At 48.7% G+C, this 18159-nt stretch overlaps 1 protein-coding gene across 4 annotated transcripts in view; it reads right to left on the bottom strand.

The window, feature by feature from the left end:
- Positions 1-8063: 8063 nt before the first annotated feature.
- Positions 8064-18159, bottom strand: part of LOC144142524 (G1/S-specific cyclin-D3-like) — a 429137-nt gene continuing 419041 nt past the window's right edge. For all 4 annotated transcript variants that reach the window (XM_077674105.1, XM_077674104.1, XM_077674103.1 and 1 more), the window contains one exon: positions 8064-12028. In XM_077674105.1, the coding sequence (XP_077530231.1) occupies positions 11810-12028 (219 nt within the window). In that variant the 3' untranslated portion in view covers positions 8064-11809. The remainder of the gene's footprint in view (positions 12029-18159) is intronic.

The raw sequence follows: 18159 nt of genomic DNA, 5'->3' as shown, positions 1-18159 counted from the left end.
GCTTAATTCCAATTGGCGGCGTTGGATTATGCCCCCTGTAGTGAAGGTCACATGCTCACGTGATCACCTTTAATTTTTGGGCGACTACATGTGGTGACGTGCAGTGACCACACGTGCCGATAACTCCGTTTTAGATGCGACTGCATCTCATTCACTCGCCTTGTCCCTCCATACGGCGTTGTTGTCCGTCCGCACCCCTCCCCCATTCTCCTCGCCGCGCGAGCTGCGCTCTCCGCCGCTCACCCCCTCTCCTCTCCGATAGCGAACACTCTCTCGCGAGGGGCCTTGGATTGGATTCGATTGGATTGGCTTGGCTTGGATTGGATCGGATTTGGATTGGATTGGATTAAAGTGGATTGTGTTGGATTGTGTTGCGTCATAGCCGCGCCACGTTGCGTCATAGCCGCGGCAGGGGGTTCACGGCACGCTTCACGCGATGGGAGAATCAACCTAACGGAAACACCAACGGAACCCCCTATGCGTCGCATCTACACAGGGGTTCCCGCGAGGGGAGGTGGGAGTAATTTTTTTTTAAATTATCCCTACTACTTTGTTGCGTAGAGCAAAACGCCAAAGCTCAATGTTTCTTTTCTTTCTAGAGAAAAAAAAAACAGTCGTTCGTGGCCGAGATGTCCTTGAGTGAATTACGAAAGGCTAGTTCATTCAAATCAAACGAGATTGAGTTGCGTCTTCGGGACCAATTTAGTTCATTTCGACGTCTCCACAATTGGTGTTGCTTCCGGAAGGCTGACACTTACATTATGCTGGCTTTTTCAAACAAGGTCTTTTTTTTTTACTTTTCTCAGTATTCATACAAATAGTCAGGAATATCATCTAGATGAAATTCATTATGCAACAAGGTCCAAATATAGGATCACCGCGAATGTACCACAGTCATTTGGATGATGGGCCGATGTTAGAGCTACAAGTTGGTCCCGTATTCGAACTCTTTGAGTAGGTTTTGTGTTTTTTTTTTATCTGCCATGTTTCAGAGAACGCCGCATCGTGTTTCTTTGTCCCTGCAAATATTGCCGCAAAGCGCGCCTTCTCTTTAGTTTTTATGGTTCTCGAGCCAAATTCGAGCTGCGTCTTATAAATAAAAGAACGCATGCCCTAGAGTTTCTTCGTCATCTCACCTGTTGAAAATCCGGACGCGCTCGAGCTACTCCCAACCACTCTTCGGGGTGTACAGCTGGGAATCCCCAGAACGATGACGGCTCCCGGGGATGTTGCAGGACGACTGGTGAAGTTGCTCTTTGCACCGTGGTGGCCTTGTCTCTCGGTAGACCGAACTCGGGAGGGAAACCTTGCAGTCGGTAGCTGGCTCGAGTTGAGCTGGCTTGCGGCTTCCAAAAGGCGTAGGGAACATAAAGCGGGCTTACCACGCACCTACATCAGATGTCACGTAGCCAGGGACGACGCAGGTATCTTCGAGGGACAAATGTTTACTGGAGCGAACTTTTGCTCCGCTAAAAGCTCCAGGATAACAAGCGGCGAGGGAGCTGTCAATAACGTGACGTGCACATTCAACTGTCGGCGAATCTAATACTGAAGCCATTTCCCGGTGAGCATTGATCTCTCCCCGTGATTCCTTCTAGAACAGTCTAATTAGGTCCAGATTACTGGTGATCAAAGTGGAACATTCTACCCTAGGGACGACCGCACAACACACTCTCCCTATAAAATACGATAGCCTGCGTGGCATACAAAAGAAAGAAGAGAGAACACCCGCTTCCCTTCGCACACCGATAACACAGCTGGACGTGGCCAGTTGCTGAATACAAAGCGCATGAGTAAGCGAAACAGAAGGCATGCATCGCAGCATAAGTGAGTTTTAGCTGACCGTTCTTCAGGGCCCGCTGCGCTCCGAAATCAAGCGGGAGGGCCATTGCGCATGCGTGGCGCGCTTGGCTGCGAACGGCATTCTCCGGTTGCGCTGAGCGGGCCGCTGATACCGGAACAAGCCGTCAAAAACGGTCGGCTGAAACTCTCAAATGTTTGGACTGCCGTTCTATTTCAGCATTGAGAGGGGATAATGCCGCGATGCGTGGCTTCTATTTTGTTTATATACTTATGTGTTGTGTTTTCAGCAACTGCCCTGCCCCGCCCTTGTTATTTGTGTCGGAAGCGAAGCGCGTGTTACCTTCTCTTTCTTGTTGCCGCGAAGGCTATCGTATTTGATATAGAGAGTGTATCGCCGTATCGCCACAATGGTAAAATTTGTTTTTTGATTACCGGTGTTCTGGACTTAATTCGACTGTTCCAGAACGAATCATGCGGAGAGATAAATTCTCGCCAAGCTACCGTCACAACATTCGATTCCCGGACATGTGACAGTGCACGTCACGTGGTTGACAGCTCCGTCACCGCTTGTGTATTCTTTTAGTTCTTACTGACTTTTGTTACTGCCACGTAGTCCTTGACTACGTGGCAGTATGGGCCGATGATAGCGATAAACGACTGGCACTCACTCCACCCCGCGGGCACTTTTCTTGAATAATTCGTATAACTTAGAGAGGCGGTGCTCACAGCGGAGGGAAAGAAAATCAGTCCAGCGACAAAAAATAAATACAAAAAAGACACAACAAATCATCCAAGAAAAATGTTGAATCTCAGTGGGTGTTGGGAAAGCATTGTTAGCCATGTCACGGCAAGTTTTCGATTCAGCTCTTAGCTTCCCCAGAAGACCTGCGCGTACTTCTATTTACGACGCCTGGCTGAGCTGTTACCAGCCGGACCCACCGCCGGCCATCGCCTTAGAGGTGACGAAAGGCGAACAGCCTGCACCAACAAAAGAACATTGATCATTCAGCTCAACCCTCGAATTTAGCTCGAATCAAAAACAGTCCTGGGTAGTCGATGATGTCAAAAGAAAAGACAGGATGAAGGACGAAGTAGGTTGAACAGTATCGGCCTCTGTCTCTTTAAGGTGTAGGGCCGTCCACTTGACCGTGACGTCACCAAAATCCGGTTATCCCCCTTTTTTCTTTACTTCTTGCTGGTTCCGCCGATGTGAGGCGCGTGTCTTGTTGAGCCCCCAGGGGGCGACGTGGCCTCGACCAAGGTCGTTTCATTAAGGACCGTCCGAACTGGCCTCGCGCGGCGAGTTGTATTTGGAAAGGCATTTTAAACGCCGCCGAGCGTCAAAACACGGGAGTCGTTTTCCCACGCCTCGAAGGAGCACGACGGTTCGATCGGCGCCGCCCCCCGCCGACCTCACAGCCCGCAAAGCTCTCCTATTGGCTGCGCCTTGAAGTCGTAAAAGAGACAGCGACACGGGGCAGTTTTATGGGCGAGCTCTACGACGAAATTTGTGTACAGTGCGGTGTCAAAGGGGGAGCGAACTATAGTTCATTTCACAAGCTGCTCCGACGCAGTGGATGCCGGACAGTTTTCAGAAATCCGCTCCACTGAGCGCGTCTAACACCCGAGTTACTTGAATTGGATTGGATTCGATTGGATTGGAACGGCACATACAATTAGTAATGACACGAGAATACCAACTCACGTTCGCGCGAATGGCAGTCGCTGATCTAATGAGTTCGGAGAACTCATTCGCATTATATTCCAACCGAATGAGTTGCCTCGACAGCAGTGGTTCGTCAGTGAACAAGAAAGTTATTCAGCACCGTGTCTAAAACCTACCTGCAAGTCGGTACTTCTCCCTGCATGTTGCTTTACAGATAAAACAGCAAACAAAGCTCCGCAATGTTTGCTGCTACCAATATAAGGGTTTGTTGCTTACTTGTCTCGGCTTGTGTTATGAATGTCACAAAGCAGAGCTACATTTTTTTTTTCATTTCAAAAGTGTACTCGTTTCGGTTTTAAAAAAGCAAAAGGTTTAAATACACCATTGGCGCATTTACATTATTATCCTGATATTCTACGAGTTTCTTAATCGTCACTGCTATCATTATCACACGAGATTTACTTCTCCGGGTACAAGCACACAGCCAAACCAAATGTCATTCGCTCTGAATGGCACTAGACTTTCCATGTGACCGGGGAGTAATTCACCGTCACATTCTAGGGTGGCGGGCTAGAGAAAGTGGCATAGGCGTTCGGGCTTTGAAGGACGCTTTCGTTGGCCCGCTGCAGACAAATGGAACAGCAAAAATGTACTCAATGCCTGCTCGCGATTTTGTTCCACCGGCCCCCACAAAATGGCACGGTGAGTATACCAAAACCACTAAATAATTACACTAAAGAGTACTGTCACTTGATACACACGCGTGAGTGTGGCGGCCATTTTGTTTCTGAGCAGTGTTTCCGGCTCGAGGTACCCAACCGCCGCCGTTTTTGACGGCTAGCCTGGGAGGAAGTTGGTGGCGCTTCCAATCGCGGGGGCAGTATTTCCTTTCAGTTCGTGCAAATTCGGGGTGATGTTCATTTGCGCTACACTTATTTTTCTGGAGTGAATCGGGCCCAGGGAGTTACTATATTCTCTTCCCACTTAATCATTCGAAGGGAAGGCGCATTAATAGCCGCTGAACATCGTCGAATCTGGTGTATGACACAACATCAAGGGATCGCAAAAGGATTACTGGAGATTTTTTTGGTGCCGCGTTCTGTGCGAATAGTCAGCCGCATTCGCACGCCACGACATTCGCAAATTCAATTTGTATTGCTAGTGACCACGCTGAAAAATTCGTGCTTGTGACTTATAAAGAAAGCGTCTGTCGTACTCCACTCACTAAGCTATCTGGGGGGATAGTTGGTAATTTGACATGATGAAAAGGAAGGCACTAACAAGGACGGGACGCAAGGAAGGACGGTAGTCACTGTACTGCGCTGTGTTGTGTCTTCTATCTTTCGTACCATCCTTTCGTACTCCCTTTCTCAATTCACCGGCTGGGCATTATTGGCGTAAAAGGACTCACCAGTGAATTTGTTGCAAACTATCCACCAAAAAAAAAACACGAAGGACGAATGGAATACGGACAAGACAAAAAAATTGGCTGCGTATCTCCTCCTTTTGTTGCAAATGTAGACGAAAGACGATAGTCGGCATTTGCCAAGTAAATACCTCCCTTTGCTTTCTTGCTCACCTCTCATGCTGTTACTCCACCGTCACAGTCCTCCTAAGTTAAACACACTGGAGGTTCGCTCAAGTCAATTTAAATTTGCCGCGTTCTATACTGCTCCAGGCCGGGTGTCTCAATGCCAGCGCTGCTGTACGGCGGAGGCGCGCGTGAATTCAGTCGCCCTACTTCAACGTTTATAGAACCACGTTTCCCTTTTCCACGTGCGTCCCAAGCGGAACGTGGAACTTATCTATAGTAGAACCTTTCGTAACTGTTGCCGTTTGAATTCTTAAAATGCCGCCAGAAGCTACGGTGGTGCGGGCGACAACAGGCGAAGGAGTGAAATTTTTTCTGCAGTGGATGTAGTATTTCATTTGATCAAGCATCCGTAAATTTTGTTATAAATGAACACTGCAAACATTACTTATGTATTGATTTTTGCCTCACATTTATGTAACGTTTTGTTCTTGTTTAACAATGTTGACAAGTATGAATTTTGCCACCGGACTTTGACATTTAGATTTGGCTGCGCAGCTTCCGTTTCACTTTGGCCGGGTGGCTGAAGACAGACAGACAGATCAAAATTTCCACGTTTAAGTAGCCCAAGAAAGGCTATCGTCTTTGATAAAGCGAACGCACTGGATTCGAACCAGCGCATATGCGGTCGCAATGCGCCCCTCGCGACGCTCTAGACCACTTGTCAACGCAAGCACTCTCGGCCGACGCGGGATTTCAACGTATTGCAAGCCGCAGCAGACCACTTTCTGTGGGGTACCATTTCAAAATAATGAAATACAGCATTGCTGGCTCTCAAACTTTGTATTTTGTGGATCACGCTTCGGCAGTATAAGCTTCGCTCTAGCACCCTCAAGTAGCTAATCACCAGCGACTGTTGCTTAGGACAAGAAAAGCGATCGCAAATGTGTGTTCGTCTCCTCGGTTTCCGAGTATGGGCACATCGCGCGTTTTTTGAACGCTTTACGATTACACCTTTTGTTGATTCTGAGTTCTCGTTACCTAAGCTAACTTCGGCAACTTTACTTGGGGCCTTAATAAAGACACCAAATTTTCTACAAACTTAACAGTCGTGCATTCATATGCCGCTGTCAACCCCATCTGAAGCGAACTCAGCGAAGCATCGTTAGCCAAAATACGGATCGCATGTGCGTTAGTGGTGAGTCATTTTCCGCGGCTTCATTGACCCAACTCTTGTGTGGTCAATGAAGCAGCGGAAAATGACTCACCACTAACCTATATGCTATCCTATTACATTCTGCAAATTAACGTAATAGCGGCACATAATAGCAGCGAGAGTTTCTTGGGGGCGCAGTTCTGGCTTGCTTCACAGCCTAGGCGCGGCAGGTACAGGCGCCCAGAAACAAAATGGCAGCCTCTATAGGTAAACAATTTTCATGTGACGCAAAGCGACAAATGACCATCGCAGCGGCACCGAACCATAGGAGAAAAAACTGCCGTTACTCTGAAAGCCTTTATTTGGTGACACCAAGTTATATCGCCCAATGAGATGATTGCTGATAACCGTCTATAGCGTGCCCTGCGGTTTAAATTAACTAAGGTCATTGTTTGGTTCAACATCAGTTTCTGTCCGCATTAATTAATTAATTAATGACATTCTCACATAAAATATCACTCCAGTTCTATTGAGCCTTTTCATTCTCTGTTACAGGGGCTATTACATTAAGGTGGTTATAACCAAGTCACACGCGCACAAGATGGAGCCTCAGAAAACAAGTGGGTAGGCTTGGGAGGGAAAGGCCCTATAACCCGAAGCGATCAAATTCGAATGTGAAAGTTGTACTACTATTACATTTACCTTAATTTTTAAATATCTATGAAGCCGACATCTATCCCATTTCACCATTCCGACATGGTCGAAGCAGTCTGGATTTTGGAGTAACTCAAGTAGCATGGGTATCATGGGAGAAAGCTTCGAGTTCTAACCACCTTTCTCGCAAGAAAAAAGACTTGGTTCTTTTTACTGTGCTCCCCGGCATCTGTGACATGTAATGAATATTTCATTGTGTTTAGTTTGGTTTTATGTTGGTGGGTTGGTTGTGATACTTGTGCATACTGGTCATTGTGGCACCCCTGTACAGCCCTTGCAGAAGCACTCAACGACAATAAATGCTCATGATACAATTTAAATAATGACAGCAATAAAAAATGATGATCAATGGGCTTATGCGTATGTTAACATATTTTTTTGCTTCCCTAGCGGAAATATAGTTCCGACGTCACTGGACCTTCAAGCATGGCGTTAGGTAAGAGATCCCAAACTCCGGTGCACACCCGACAGTTGTTTCTGTTAGTCAAGTAAAGTGTTACATTAATGGCGTGTGCGACAATGCTTTATGAGAAGTGTGTCCTTGCTCCGAATACTGTGATCATAGTCTGAAGCCCAGCGGAGTGCTACATACGCACAGAGTAGCGCACATCCCCAGTGCGGTATTGGGAGAGGACTGTGCGCTGTGTTCGCACGATTATCTGTCGTGGGCGCAGCCAATAAAACCATGTGTAAGTTTATTCTCGTTGCGTGTGTGGTTGTTTGGTTATACTTAATACCAAGATAAGCCGTACCTATGCTATTGACGTGTTCAAAGGAAATGGGTATGGTATTTTGCACCCGACAGACATGCAGGGGAATTCAAAGTCGTACCAAATTATTGTGGCTCGCTGAAACTCAGAAATCAATCTAGGGTTTGCAGAACAAGTGTACATAAAAATATCGCTCAAAGACCACTAGCCACTCACGACTATGGGTATTCTCAAAATTGTGATCAGACGAGGAGGGGGGGAGGGCGAGGCGAGCTGTGGCAACAGACCGCGGTGTTCAAGAAGTGTCCAAGTCCATGTGGAGAAGATGCGGTTTCACCTTGAAGCGGGGAGTTTTCCCACAGGTTTCGACTGCCTGTGGAGCAACATCAGGTCCACCTTTTTTTAGCAGCAAAAGAAATAAGGTATGAAGAACACGCTATGAAAAAGGACCAGGGCCGAAAGAACCAAGCCAGGCACATATCGAACATTTCCCGTTTTCATTTATTGCGAGCACGACAAAACATCACTGTTCACGATCAAATCATATATATACAAATAGAGACGCGCGCGGCGTCCAACATGTTTTGACGCTTTTTTTCGCCACAAACGCATCCTAAACTGTGCGTAAACATTCAGGCACCTCTGTTGAATAAAAAAAAAAACACTACCAGATTGGTTACATAAAATACAATAAAGATGAAATATTTTTTTTTTCATTTTTTTTCATCAGCTTTTTTTTTGCATATTCCGACTGGAAATTGGCACAGTGTGCTTAAGTACCTTCGTTCCGCTAAGTCAAGATGTCGCACGACAAGCTTGCGACGAAAAAAGGTTCTTATCAGATGCTAATTCAAACAGCATCGACGACAAATCAGGAATTTTTTTAAACTCCAAGAACCTATTCAAGAAAGAAAACCTTGAAAAAAAGGCACACTCGTCAGAGCAGGCAAGCTAACAGAAAAGTGTTAAGCACACTGCGCTGAACGAAGTTAAAAGAGAATTAAACATATTGGTCATGTTTGTACCAGCCTGTCACACAACGTGGCGATGTGATTTTGTGTCTCCTTTTTACAGGCGCTAGTATCAGTAACGCAGCCGTACGTTGTACAGGCACTCTCGCCCTTCGACTAACGACTGATGCATGTTGAATACTGAACGTTCTACCTTTGCAAATCTCCTAGAAATAATCCTGGCAAAAAACGCATTGTACAAAGCGGTGTTCGATACTAAGCGAAACAACAAGAAAATACCGTACCTCGTCCCGTGTCCCGTTCAAAAATAAACCACGGCCGAAATGCGATCGAGAAAAAAAAAAAGTCGCGTAATTCAAGTGGAAAACAAGATTTTCATGCATCCATTCGACCATCCGGTAAGGATAACGGCTGTAATCACGCCGGGACACGGTGTTCATAGGCAAATACTACTTCAAGTTGTACCTGAGGTTTCTTTTTTACAAAACTAACAATTACATCTCAGGAGGTATCAGTAGCTCAAAAGCCTAACGGCTCGCATTGCATTCCTTCATGCTGCAGAGTGCGGACAACACCCCTTTCACGCTAGAGTGCGGACAACCGCGCCGCGGGGAGCGGTTCGGAAATGCTTCGGGACAGGGCGGCCCGGTCTCGACAGAGGAGGGTTCGATCGTGTTTTCAATAAATAAGGCGTCTATAGTTCGTATAAAAACATACGTACTGACGAAAAAATCGGGTCTGTAAAAGATCACAATTTTTCTCTTTTCGTTCTTCTCCGGAGCTGACATTATTTCGTGCTTTCGAATGAACTCGGTCGTATTGAAAGCAGGTCTACACGGTAGGCGGGTCAGCTGAAAGAGTTAGGACGTGGGGAAAAAAAAATCAGTGTACTTAAATGCGGGGTGTAGTACCTAATAGTTTATTTATATTCATAAAATATAATATAATATATATTTATATACGCGTTCTCGACGCTGTGACAAGGAAAAATGGACGTGGGACACACACCAAACGACTAAAAAACGAAAGCTGCGTGGACGTAGGACTGGTTGTTTGACGCAAAACGTGAGGAATACAACATATGACCAGCATATTTTGGCGGAAGACGGGTAGGAAAAAAAAAAAAGAAAGGTTGCGACGTTTGTCGTCAAGTTCATTGGTCCCTAAACCATTCTGCTGCGTGTGACTGGGCGATATTCTTCGATGAAAAACTGCAAAAGCGCTGGTTGGGGCCGGAATCGGCGTTATCGAGTAGAGTACGGTCAGAGTTGCACCGGAAGCAGCGGTGCTTCAATAGGTAGCGCGGACAACAGGCATAAATTACGGTGTTCTGAGGTAATACGGAGATGACTACGACGTGTCCTGCGCTTGCTCTGCGCGCCGGCGTGTGTTCGGCGGGAAATTCAAATGGCACGGGTGGAACAGACTGAACTCTCGTCCAAGTTCCTGGGATGACACTTGTAGTGTTAGCAACTATTAACGGCAGCTCCTTGAAGTTCGGAAAACAGAACTTGTCGAAGCTCGCCGGGTTCTTAATGTAGTTCGTGCATTTTCATTTGAATAGGGCTTTAAACAAGCCCGAGTTCCATAAGTGGCCAGTGCAGATTTGACATTGCGACGCAAAGTACGCCACCACAAAGCCCAAATACGTCCACCAGTGCCATTAGAAACGTGCGCTGAGCCGGCATCTACACGAGAGGTATTAAGTCGCTTACGCACCGGCCACCCCGCTCGGTTGACAGGGCAGCCTTCTAATTCCAGAGAAACCGATATTTGGGGCAGAAAAATGGCGGACAATGACAGCACCGATTCAGTGTGCATGCCTCGGGTACAATCGGTTGTGTATGCAGACAGGTAAATATTGTATGTACACAGGGTGTGCGCAAACACGATGACACACACACCCTAGGAAGAAATGCCCTCGTGCATCGCTATAGAAGAAGAAAAAAAAAAAACAACTCAACTGAACAAAAAGACAAATAGAAATAATTATCGCTATAATATATAATACCCACTAAACCTCGAAACTGCCTACCTTTCCTGAGTGTTTACCATGCGGTAACTTTCTGACTTTCATACACTTACACACGAGTTCATATCAAATGAAGACAATTCGTTTCACATCTAAACCGTTCGGCGTTTAAAAAAAAACTGAAAAGTTCCGACACGAAGGTAGGCACCCCAAAAAGGGGGAGGGGGTACGGAGATGACAAGTAAATCGGAAGGTTGCGAAGCGTTCGCCAAACTTTTGCACAACCTACTTCTCCGTCGGTCACCCTCAAAGGCCGCCATTTTGCACACATGCACACACGCACACATAGCAGGGTCAACTCCTTTTCTCGCTTTTTTTTTCGGTCTAACGTTTGAAAAAACAACAGCTCTAAAACGCCAGCCGAGACACACAGTCGTCACACACACACGCGTTACCCAAAAAACTCATTCGACATCGTTCAACTAGTCTTTTTTTTTCTTCCTGCAGCACCAGCATTTTTTCTTTGTTTCGATCTCACACGTTTCAGCTTTCCTTGCGCACACCACTACGATGTGGAACGCAACTTGAAAAAAAAAAAGAGTCTCATTCTTCTTTGACTAGGCGTCTTCCTATTCCCGCACTGCACTTGTTACAATGCACTTGTTACAATGCACCAGACGCACTTGTTACAATGCACTTGTTACAATGCACCAGACGCACTTGTTACAATGCACCAAAAAAGATGGCAGTCGCGACGGTTGACCTTTCTTCCACAATGCCATGGCGGAATGAAAAGTGTACAACAAAAAAGTACAGAGTGACCAATGCTGGCAACATAAATTTCAACGAAAGAAAAAAAAAACGCTAGCACTGTCTCCGTCATGTCTTCTCTTTCAATATCCCAGGCGCACGTGCAGGCTTTCATTGTCCTTCTCAACAGCCACCACCATCTTTCACAAAACCTTTGGGGGGGTCTATGGCGTTGAGGTCACGTCAGAAGGTAGGCTCTCCGGAGTCTCCTCGGCAGTTGTCGCGTGGCAGTAGAGAAGAAGAAAAAAAAAACGGTTTACCGAAAGTCTTACACAACGGCACACACGAGTTCAAAATGTTCCATTGCATTTGCTAAAATGGAGAAAGCCCCAGCGACAAGCCAGATGCCTTCTCCGAAGTTCGATTGCATTTTCTTGCGGTTCTAAAACGGCGTCATTCTAGGGACCGACTTGGCAGCGGTGCTGTCGGTTTGTCTTCCTACGCGCATGTCCGGCGTCTTCTACGGGGCCGTCTTTTCAAAATAGAACGTCTTGGACGTCGGTCGGGGTCTCAGGCGTCTCCGACTCCAGGTTCACTGTCTCGGCGTTCACTTTGGCTGCGTAGTCCCCCGACTGCGGTTGAGGTGCGGGCGTCGAGGCGGGTCCGCTCGCGGTGACCGCCAGGCTCTTGGTCAATTCCGGGTAGTTCCGAACCAGCATCTTTTCGATCCTTTGTTGGCAGTCCTGTAGGCAGTCCTGCAAGTGCAAAAAAAAAGGGCGGGAAATTTGAGCCACCTGTACGATAGACAATAAATCATGCAATTCATTTTCATTTGCAAGGGAGCCAGAATCAAAGTGGCATCAATACTCGCGACACATGACTGAAAAACATCGCCCGATAGCGGCTGCAGAATCACCATTCTTCTTACGTGTGGCTGGCTCTAACTAGCGTCACTAAATATGCTACGTTTAAGAGTACCGATACTTCGTGCACCGAGAAGCATCTGGGGGCCATTTTGTTTCTGGCTTGCAGTGTTGCCATCTCTCCCAACGAAACCGCCGCCAGTTGTGACACAGAGAGAGAGAGAGAGAGAGAGAGAGAGAGAGAGAGAGAGAGAGAGAGAGAGAGAGAGAGAGAGAGAGAGAGTGAGAGAGAGAGAGACGCCCAGAAACAAATAGGCTGCGCCCATATGTAAACAAATATCACGTGGCGCCGACCGACCAATGAAAATCCCGGCGGCACATGACAATGAGAGAAAAGAGGGCCGATACTCTAAAAGCCTTTATTTAGTGACGCTAGCTCTAACGATGTACAACCGTCTACCATCGCAGCTCTCCTTCTACTCTGAATACACCAGCAGAATCTGCGTGCCAGACTCTATGACCATGGTGTACGATGTAAAATTGTACGCGTGTCAGACCCTGACCGTGGCGCAACCATGACCCTACATGCAAATCAAAACATCTGCTTTTTTGCATGCGTGTCGTTCGCAAAAATGTTAGTCGGCCAAGATCGTCAAACGGTTGCAATTATGTAACACGGCGCTCATTTTCAAACTGCAATGAAGATAATCCAACGAATGATCCGGACAACCGCGCATTTCGGCGTGCCATGCCACACTCTCCCCCTGACTGTGATTCCTACACTTGATTGGCCGGTCTCTACCAGGCATAACGTTCGCTCTCTCTCAGCCGGAAATTGGGTCCCATTCATCAGGGCTGCGGCAGGCATTGACAAGTGCCTTCACAACCACTAGACGCAGATATGCCGCGGCTTGAACGCAGAGGCCACCAGTGCTTGTGGTGAACTTTTTCTTTTTTGGCTTCTCTCGGCAAAACGCAGCCACTTCCGCCGATCACTGGGCCATGTGGGAACCTTTCGCGAGAAGTTTGCCAGCGACACAGGCGGACCACCGAGGCTAGTTAAACCGGAACGAACGAGCATGGGTGATCTCCCTCCTTGAAAGGAGGAGCCGTCCGTTTTAGGGAGGACGGTAGGAGGGCCGCAGAGACGGATAGGAGACTCGAAGCATCGGCGCAAACATCAGCGAGTAGATGGGGGACAAACCGAGAACACACGCACACACTGAATTCCGCAGGCGTCGTATCAACCGGCGGCCACCGACGACCACCCCGCAGGGACCCCGAGCGCTTCTCGCCGCCATATATCTTTGGACGGGAACACTGCTCTTGGTAGAGTGCGGTCTACTGTCCTGCCCTCTCTCCGTTAACCGCTCCCGCCATCTTTCCTTGTTTCCGTTTCAAACAAACCATAAATCACACTCGTTATCAAGAAGCGAGATGCCGCTGCCGATTTCCCGCGGTTCCCCATCGGGCCTTTTAACTACGGAGATACCCCACACCGGGTCGGGTCGCGTGCTTCTTGAATTGAGGATCGAGATCTTGTCTAAGGCGACCTTTTTTTTAAGCGTTCGCGCCTTTTTTGTATGCGGACGTAAGGGCCCCACACCCTTTGTTGAACACGATACACCAACCCGTGTTTTGAGTGCCGAACCGTTTGCCGGGATGTATATACCGGTGTCGTTGAGCTGGCTTCTATGGGACGACGACGTGTCATCAAATTTCCATCATGCCATTATCAGTTATACGTGAAAAAACATCTAAGTCGCATCGCGATGTCTGACCATAAACTAGCACGAACTGGGGTAGGTATCATCATCATCAGCCTGTTTGTGTCCACTGCAGGACGAATGCGTTTTCTCTTTCCCCGGGCGTTCCGTTCGACGTGCCCCAGTCCATTCTTTGCCTCCTAAATTTTTATTTGACTCCTCCATTGCGTTAACACTACGGGTGCTACAAAATTACGAATAGCACCCACGGTTCCCTTAAAAACGTTTACTGCGTAAAGTTCGGTGACAGCGAAGAAAAAAAGAATTCACGCATCTCCACGAAGTGAATCATGACGAGTGGGCAAAGCACTGGGGATTGTTCTTACCGTAAATCCCATGTCAGAATGCTTACTGCAGCTAAAACCAGTTCCAATCCAATCCATTTCAATCCAATGCAATGCTCCTCGCGCATGCGCAGCACGGTTCTCCAGGAGCACTATCTCTCTCTCCATCTCTCTCTAACATTTTGTGAACCTTTTATTTTGTTCTTGTTAACCTTTTGTGAACCTTTTATTTTGTTCTTGTGAACCTTTTGTTCACAGATGTTTCGATTTACACGGTGCTGCGCCGTGAGCACGGACGCCGGACAAGCCTCGGCGTTAAGGTGCTTCGCCCTTAAAATAACAGGCACCTCAGAAGGCGACTAGGAATGCCACTCCATACCTTAATGATTCAAAACAATGTTCTCCCATAGTTCTGAACGTTTATTATATCGACAGCGCATGCGCTGGTTAACGCAACCGCGAACGGGAGAAAACCTTTAACTCCGGAACGATGCGCCCCTTCTGACCCCACAAAGCTTAGCTGAAGCGTCCACAGCGCCAATCACCTGTTGCTCCTCCATCAGCGACAAGGTCGTTCTCCGTCGGCACGCACCGTCCGGGCATGGCAACAAACCAACCTACACCCGTTTTCTCCACGTGCGCGTCGTGCTTGGCGGCTTCGTTATTTTCCTTCACTCCGTCGTTCCTTCATCCCCTTCCAGCTCTCAATCCCCGGCAGAGAACGAAATAAGAGAGCAGAGAAAAATAAAGGAGGCATGGCACTGGGGACATGTCGGAGATGTGCGTGCAAGATTGCGGGGGGGGGGGGGGCGAAGTCTGCCTCCGATTGGCTGCTCGGCGGCCAGCTAAACGGTGGACACCCCCTTCGCTGGCTCCCTCGGAAGACCCCACCTCGTTTCAAGAGAACGCCGGCATTCTCGCGGTCTACTTTCACGGAGACGATTTTTTCTCACAGGCCCGAGGGGGTGCTCAAAGAGGGGGGGGGGGCGGCACTTTGGAAAAGAACCGCCGTCCCGCCGACGTCTTCCGCGAATCCAGCCAGCGAGGCGCAAGGCGAGGGGGGGCCGGCTAGGCCAACAACGAAAACGAAACCTGCGCGCCACGGCCGGCCATTCATACGCGCCTTCCTCTAAGCTCCCGCCCGCTCGGCCAGCGACGTGAAGGCAGACGAATAACGAAAGGGAAGGAAAAAAGAAGGCAGCCGAACTGCAGCGGCGTCCGAGGAAGCCATTGCGGCCGGGCTTCGTGTGGCGAGGACGTTGAGGGCACCACCACGGAGCCGCCGCCGCCGCCGCCACCAGCTCGGGCACATTCCTGGCGTCGGACGTGCGAGGGGCATCAGCGGCGCGGAGAAAAGGCTCTTCTCCGCCGCAGCGCGGCCAATGTACAAGGGCCTCCCTTCTGCAGGGGCGAAAGTACCACTACACTTGATTACCGGCACGCCGTCAGTGGCGGGCCCGTCGCGCCTCCCAACCGCTTCTAGAAGCCCGCTCGCTTCTTTTTTGTTCTTGTGGCCTGTCGGAGGTCTCGTTGGGTTCGACGCGGGGTGTCCCATTTTGGCGTTGTCTTCGTTTTGTTTCCCGCCTTGCCTGGTGGGGGTGTCTGGTGCTTTAGGCTTAGCGCGCGGCTCGTTTGGAGCCGGGTAAGGTAGCAGCGGCAGCGGCGGTCGCTAGATGGCGCAGGCTGCCCACGGGCCGTTCGGGAAGAAGCCGAGTCCCTGGTGGCGCCGTTGAAGAGCGTGGGAATAAGCGCGTGTTTGCTCCCGGAGAATGGGCCGAAACGGAATTTCTGCCTCGGTCCACGTATTGACGGCGGGGGGAGTGAGGGGGGAGAGGTGGGGGCGACGCAGGTTCAAGCGTGGCCGACTCGCGCGTTTGGTGCGCGCCGCGGGCTTTTAGCGATTATTATTTATGGACGAGGAGGCTGTTCGGTGCCTGTCTTGCTTTCTCCGCACCTCGATAAGGTCAACCAGCCCCGGAGCAGCGCGCCAGAAGCACGGAGTGTTCCCCTTTTGGCCACTGAGTGCAACAGCCTGTAAAGCTCGGACCTTCTCCGGTCGTTGCTACCCCTCTACGAGGTTTCGCAGCCGACCGCTGAAGACGTTAAGCGACGAGACGATACTGCTGTGGTGCCTTTGCACCTTGTTTGCCGAAAAAGGCGGGACCCAGAGATGGTTCTTGTTGCCGGCTTGTGGGAAAATTTACGCTCGCTGTTGGCTCCGGGCGCCAGCGTGACCACCGCGCTCTTTGACCTTGAAAAAGCGGCCGGATGAGGATGGCGCTCGTTGAAGTGAAACGATATTCGCGCGTGGACTGGTTGTTCGACCTGGCGCGGCATGCATGGGTCGCCCAGCGCGTAACCTTCACCTTCGAAGCGTAATTGATTGCTTGTTTTCGAGATCTCGCACAACCCTCGTCAACGCCATCTTTGCTGCGACTTTAAAGAGCAGTCGCTCTGAGTCGATTAAATAGCTGGTCTTTCGTACGCAAAGAGAGAAAAGGGTCAAACAAGGTGCTTTATATGGGAAACCTAAAAAAAGCCATGGCACCCAAAGTTGACCTCTTAACACGAACGACGTCAGCTCGGCGTTACAGCCACGAACAATGAACTCATAAGCATGTCCCACTGCGAGCTCTACAGGGTTCATAGAACCTAGCGGTGAAAATGTACGACTTTTAGCATAGAAAAAGAATCTGGTGCTTGGAGTGCCAGCATTGAGGAGCGTTGAGAAACCGCTCAAAAAGTGCTACACTTCACTAACACCGTTCTCTTGTCTTTAATACAAACCAATACGCGCTGCCCTGTACACAGTTGAACGTTTTTGAAGACGTTGATGAGTTTTGTACGCGCATGAACACTATCGTTCGCCTTTCCGTCTCCAGAAGGCAGTAGAGGTTTAACTGTTCAGATAAGATACTTATTCCAGGAGCAGCTTTCCGGTTCATCGCAGTTCTTTCAGTAGTGATTACTCTGGAGTTATTTAACTGAATGAAACATTTTCGCACAGCGAATATTGGGGCGAACTTGGCTTGCTTTCTGTGCAGTTTAAAGATTATTGCATAGCGCGACCAGGCTTCACAGCTATGGAAACTGTCCCATTGAAATGCATAGGGAGTAGTCTTTGACAACGAATAACACAAAAAATATTCAGAGCCATAGAAAGTATGACCAAGTCGACCCCTTCGTCAATGCTAAATATCACTTTCATGCAATTATTTTGATAGGTTCCTGAGGGGTCGAAATTTAGCGCCGAATGCTGGGGGTGCTTTAAGCAATAACTCTACCCGCTTGCTTTATTTTTTTTAACAGTACTGATGGCGCTGACAGCCTCGAGCTAGTCATAGCGGATGGCATATATTCCGGTGCATTATGGGGGGTTCCCACAGAATCGACCAATGCAGCCGAGAGCTCTGACCGAAGAAAAAAAAAAAAGAAGAAGGAAGTTTGTGCATTAGCGTGCAGTGTACTTCCTATCGAGACCCCCCGCGGATTATCAGACTATGCGGCGGGCAACTATAACTAACCTCACGCATCGCGTGCCATTTTTCACACCCGTTACGTCTAAACAAGAGCGCGTGCTCGGAGGTTTACCAAGTGGTGTTGAAGACTATAAAGTCAACGCCTGGGACACGCGATACGGGCTGAGTGTATACAGAATATCTATCTAGTTACGCACTGCTAATATGCAGCACTCGCTTCTATATATGCGTACATTTCCGGTCTAGGCGAGGCCTGGTTAGAGGGACGTGCACGAAGTCTATCTAACCCGGCGTTGATGCGGAGGCATGACTTGACGACAGTTATATACGGCCTGATTCGCTCCGTGAGGCGAAATTCGAGGACCCCCTCAACATTGGCATGCGTACAGAAAAAAAAATGAAGATACCACACACAACGAAAGAAATGAATAAATTTCCCACTCCCCCCTCCGAGATGAGGAAGAAGACGTCCACATAAAACTTCCAGAGCATCA

This window comes from Haemaphysalis longicornis, unplaced genomic scaffold (genome assembly GCF_048455015.1).
Source record: "Haemaphysalis longicornis isolate Haplotype H1 unplaced genomic scaffold, Haemaphysalis longicornis Haplotype H1 scaffold_6, whole genome shotgun sequence".
NCBI lineage: Eukaryota > Metazoa > Arthropoda > Arachnida > Ixodida > Ixodidae > Haemaphysalis > Haemaphysalis longicornis.
The sequence above is the reverse complement of the archived record's forward strand: the minus strand, read 5'-3'. Positions and strand labels throughout refer to the sequence as shown.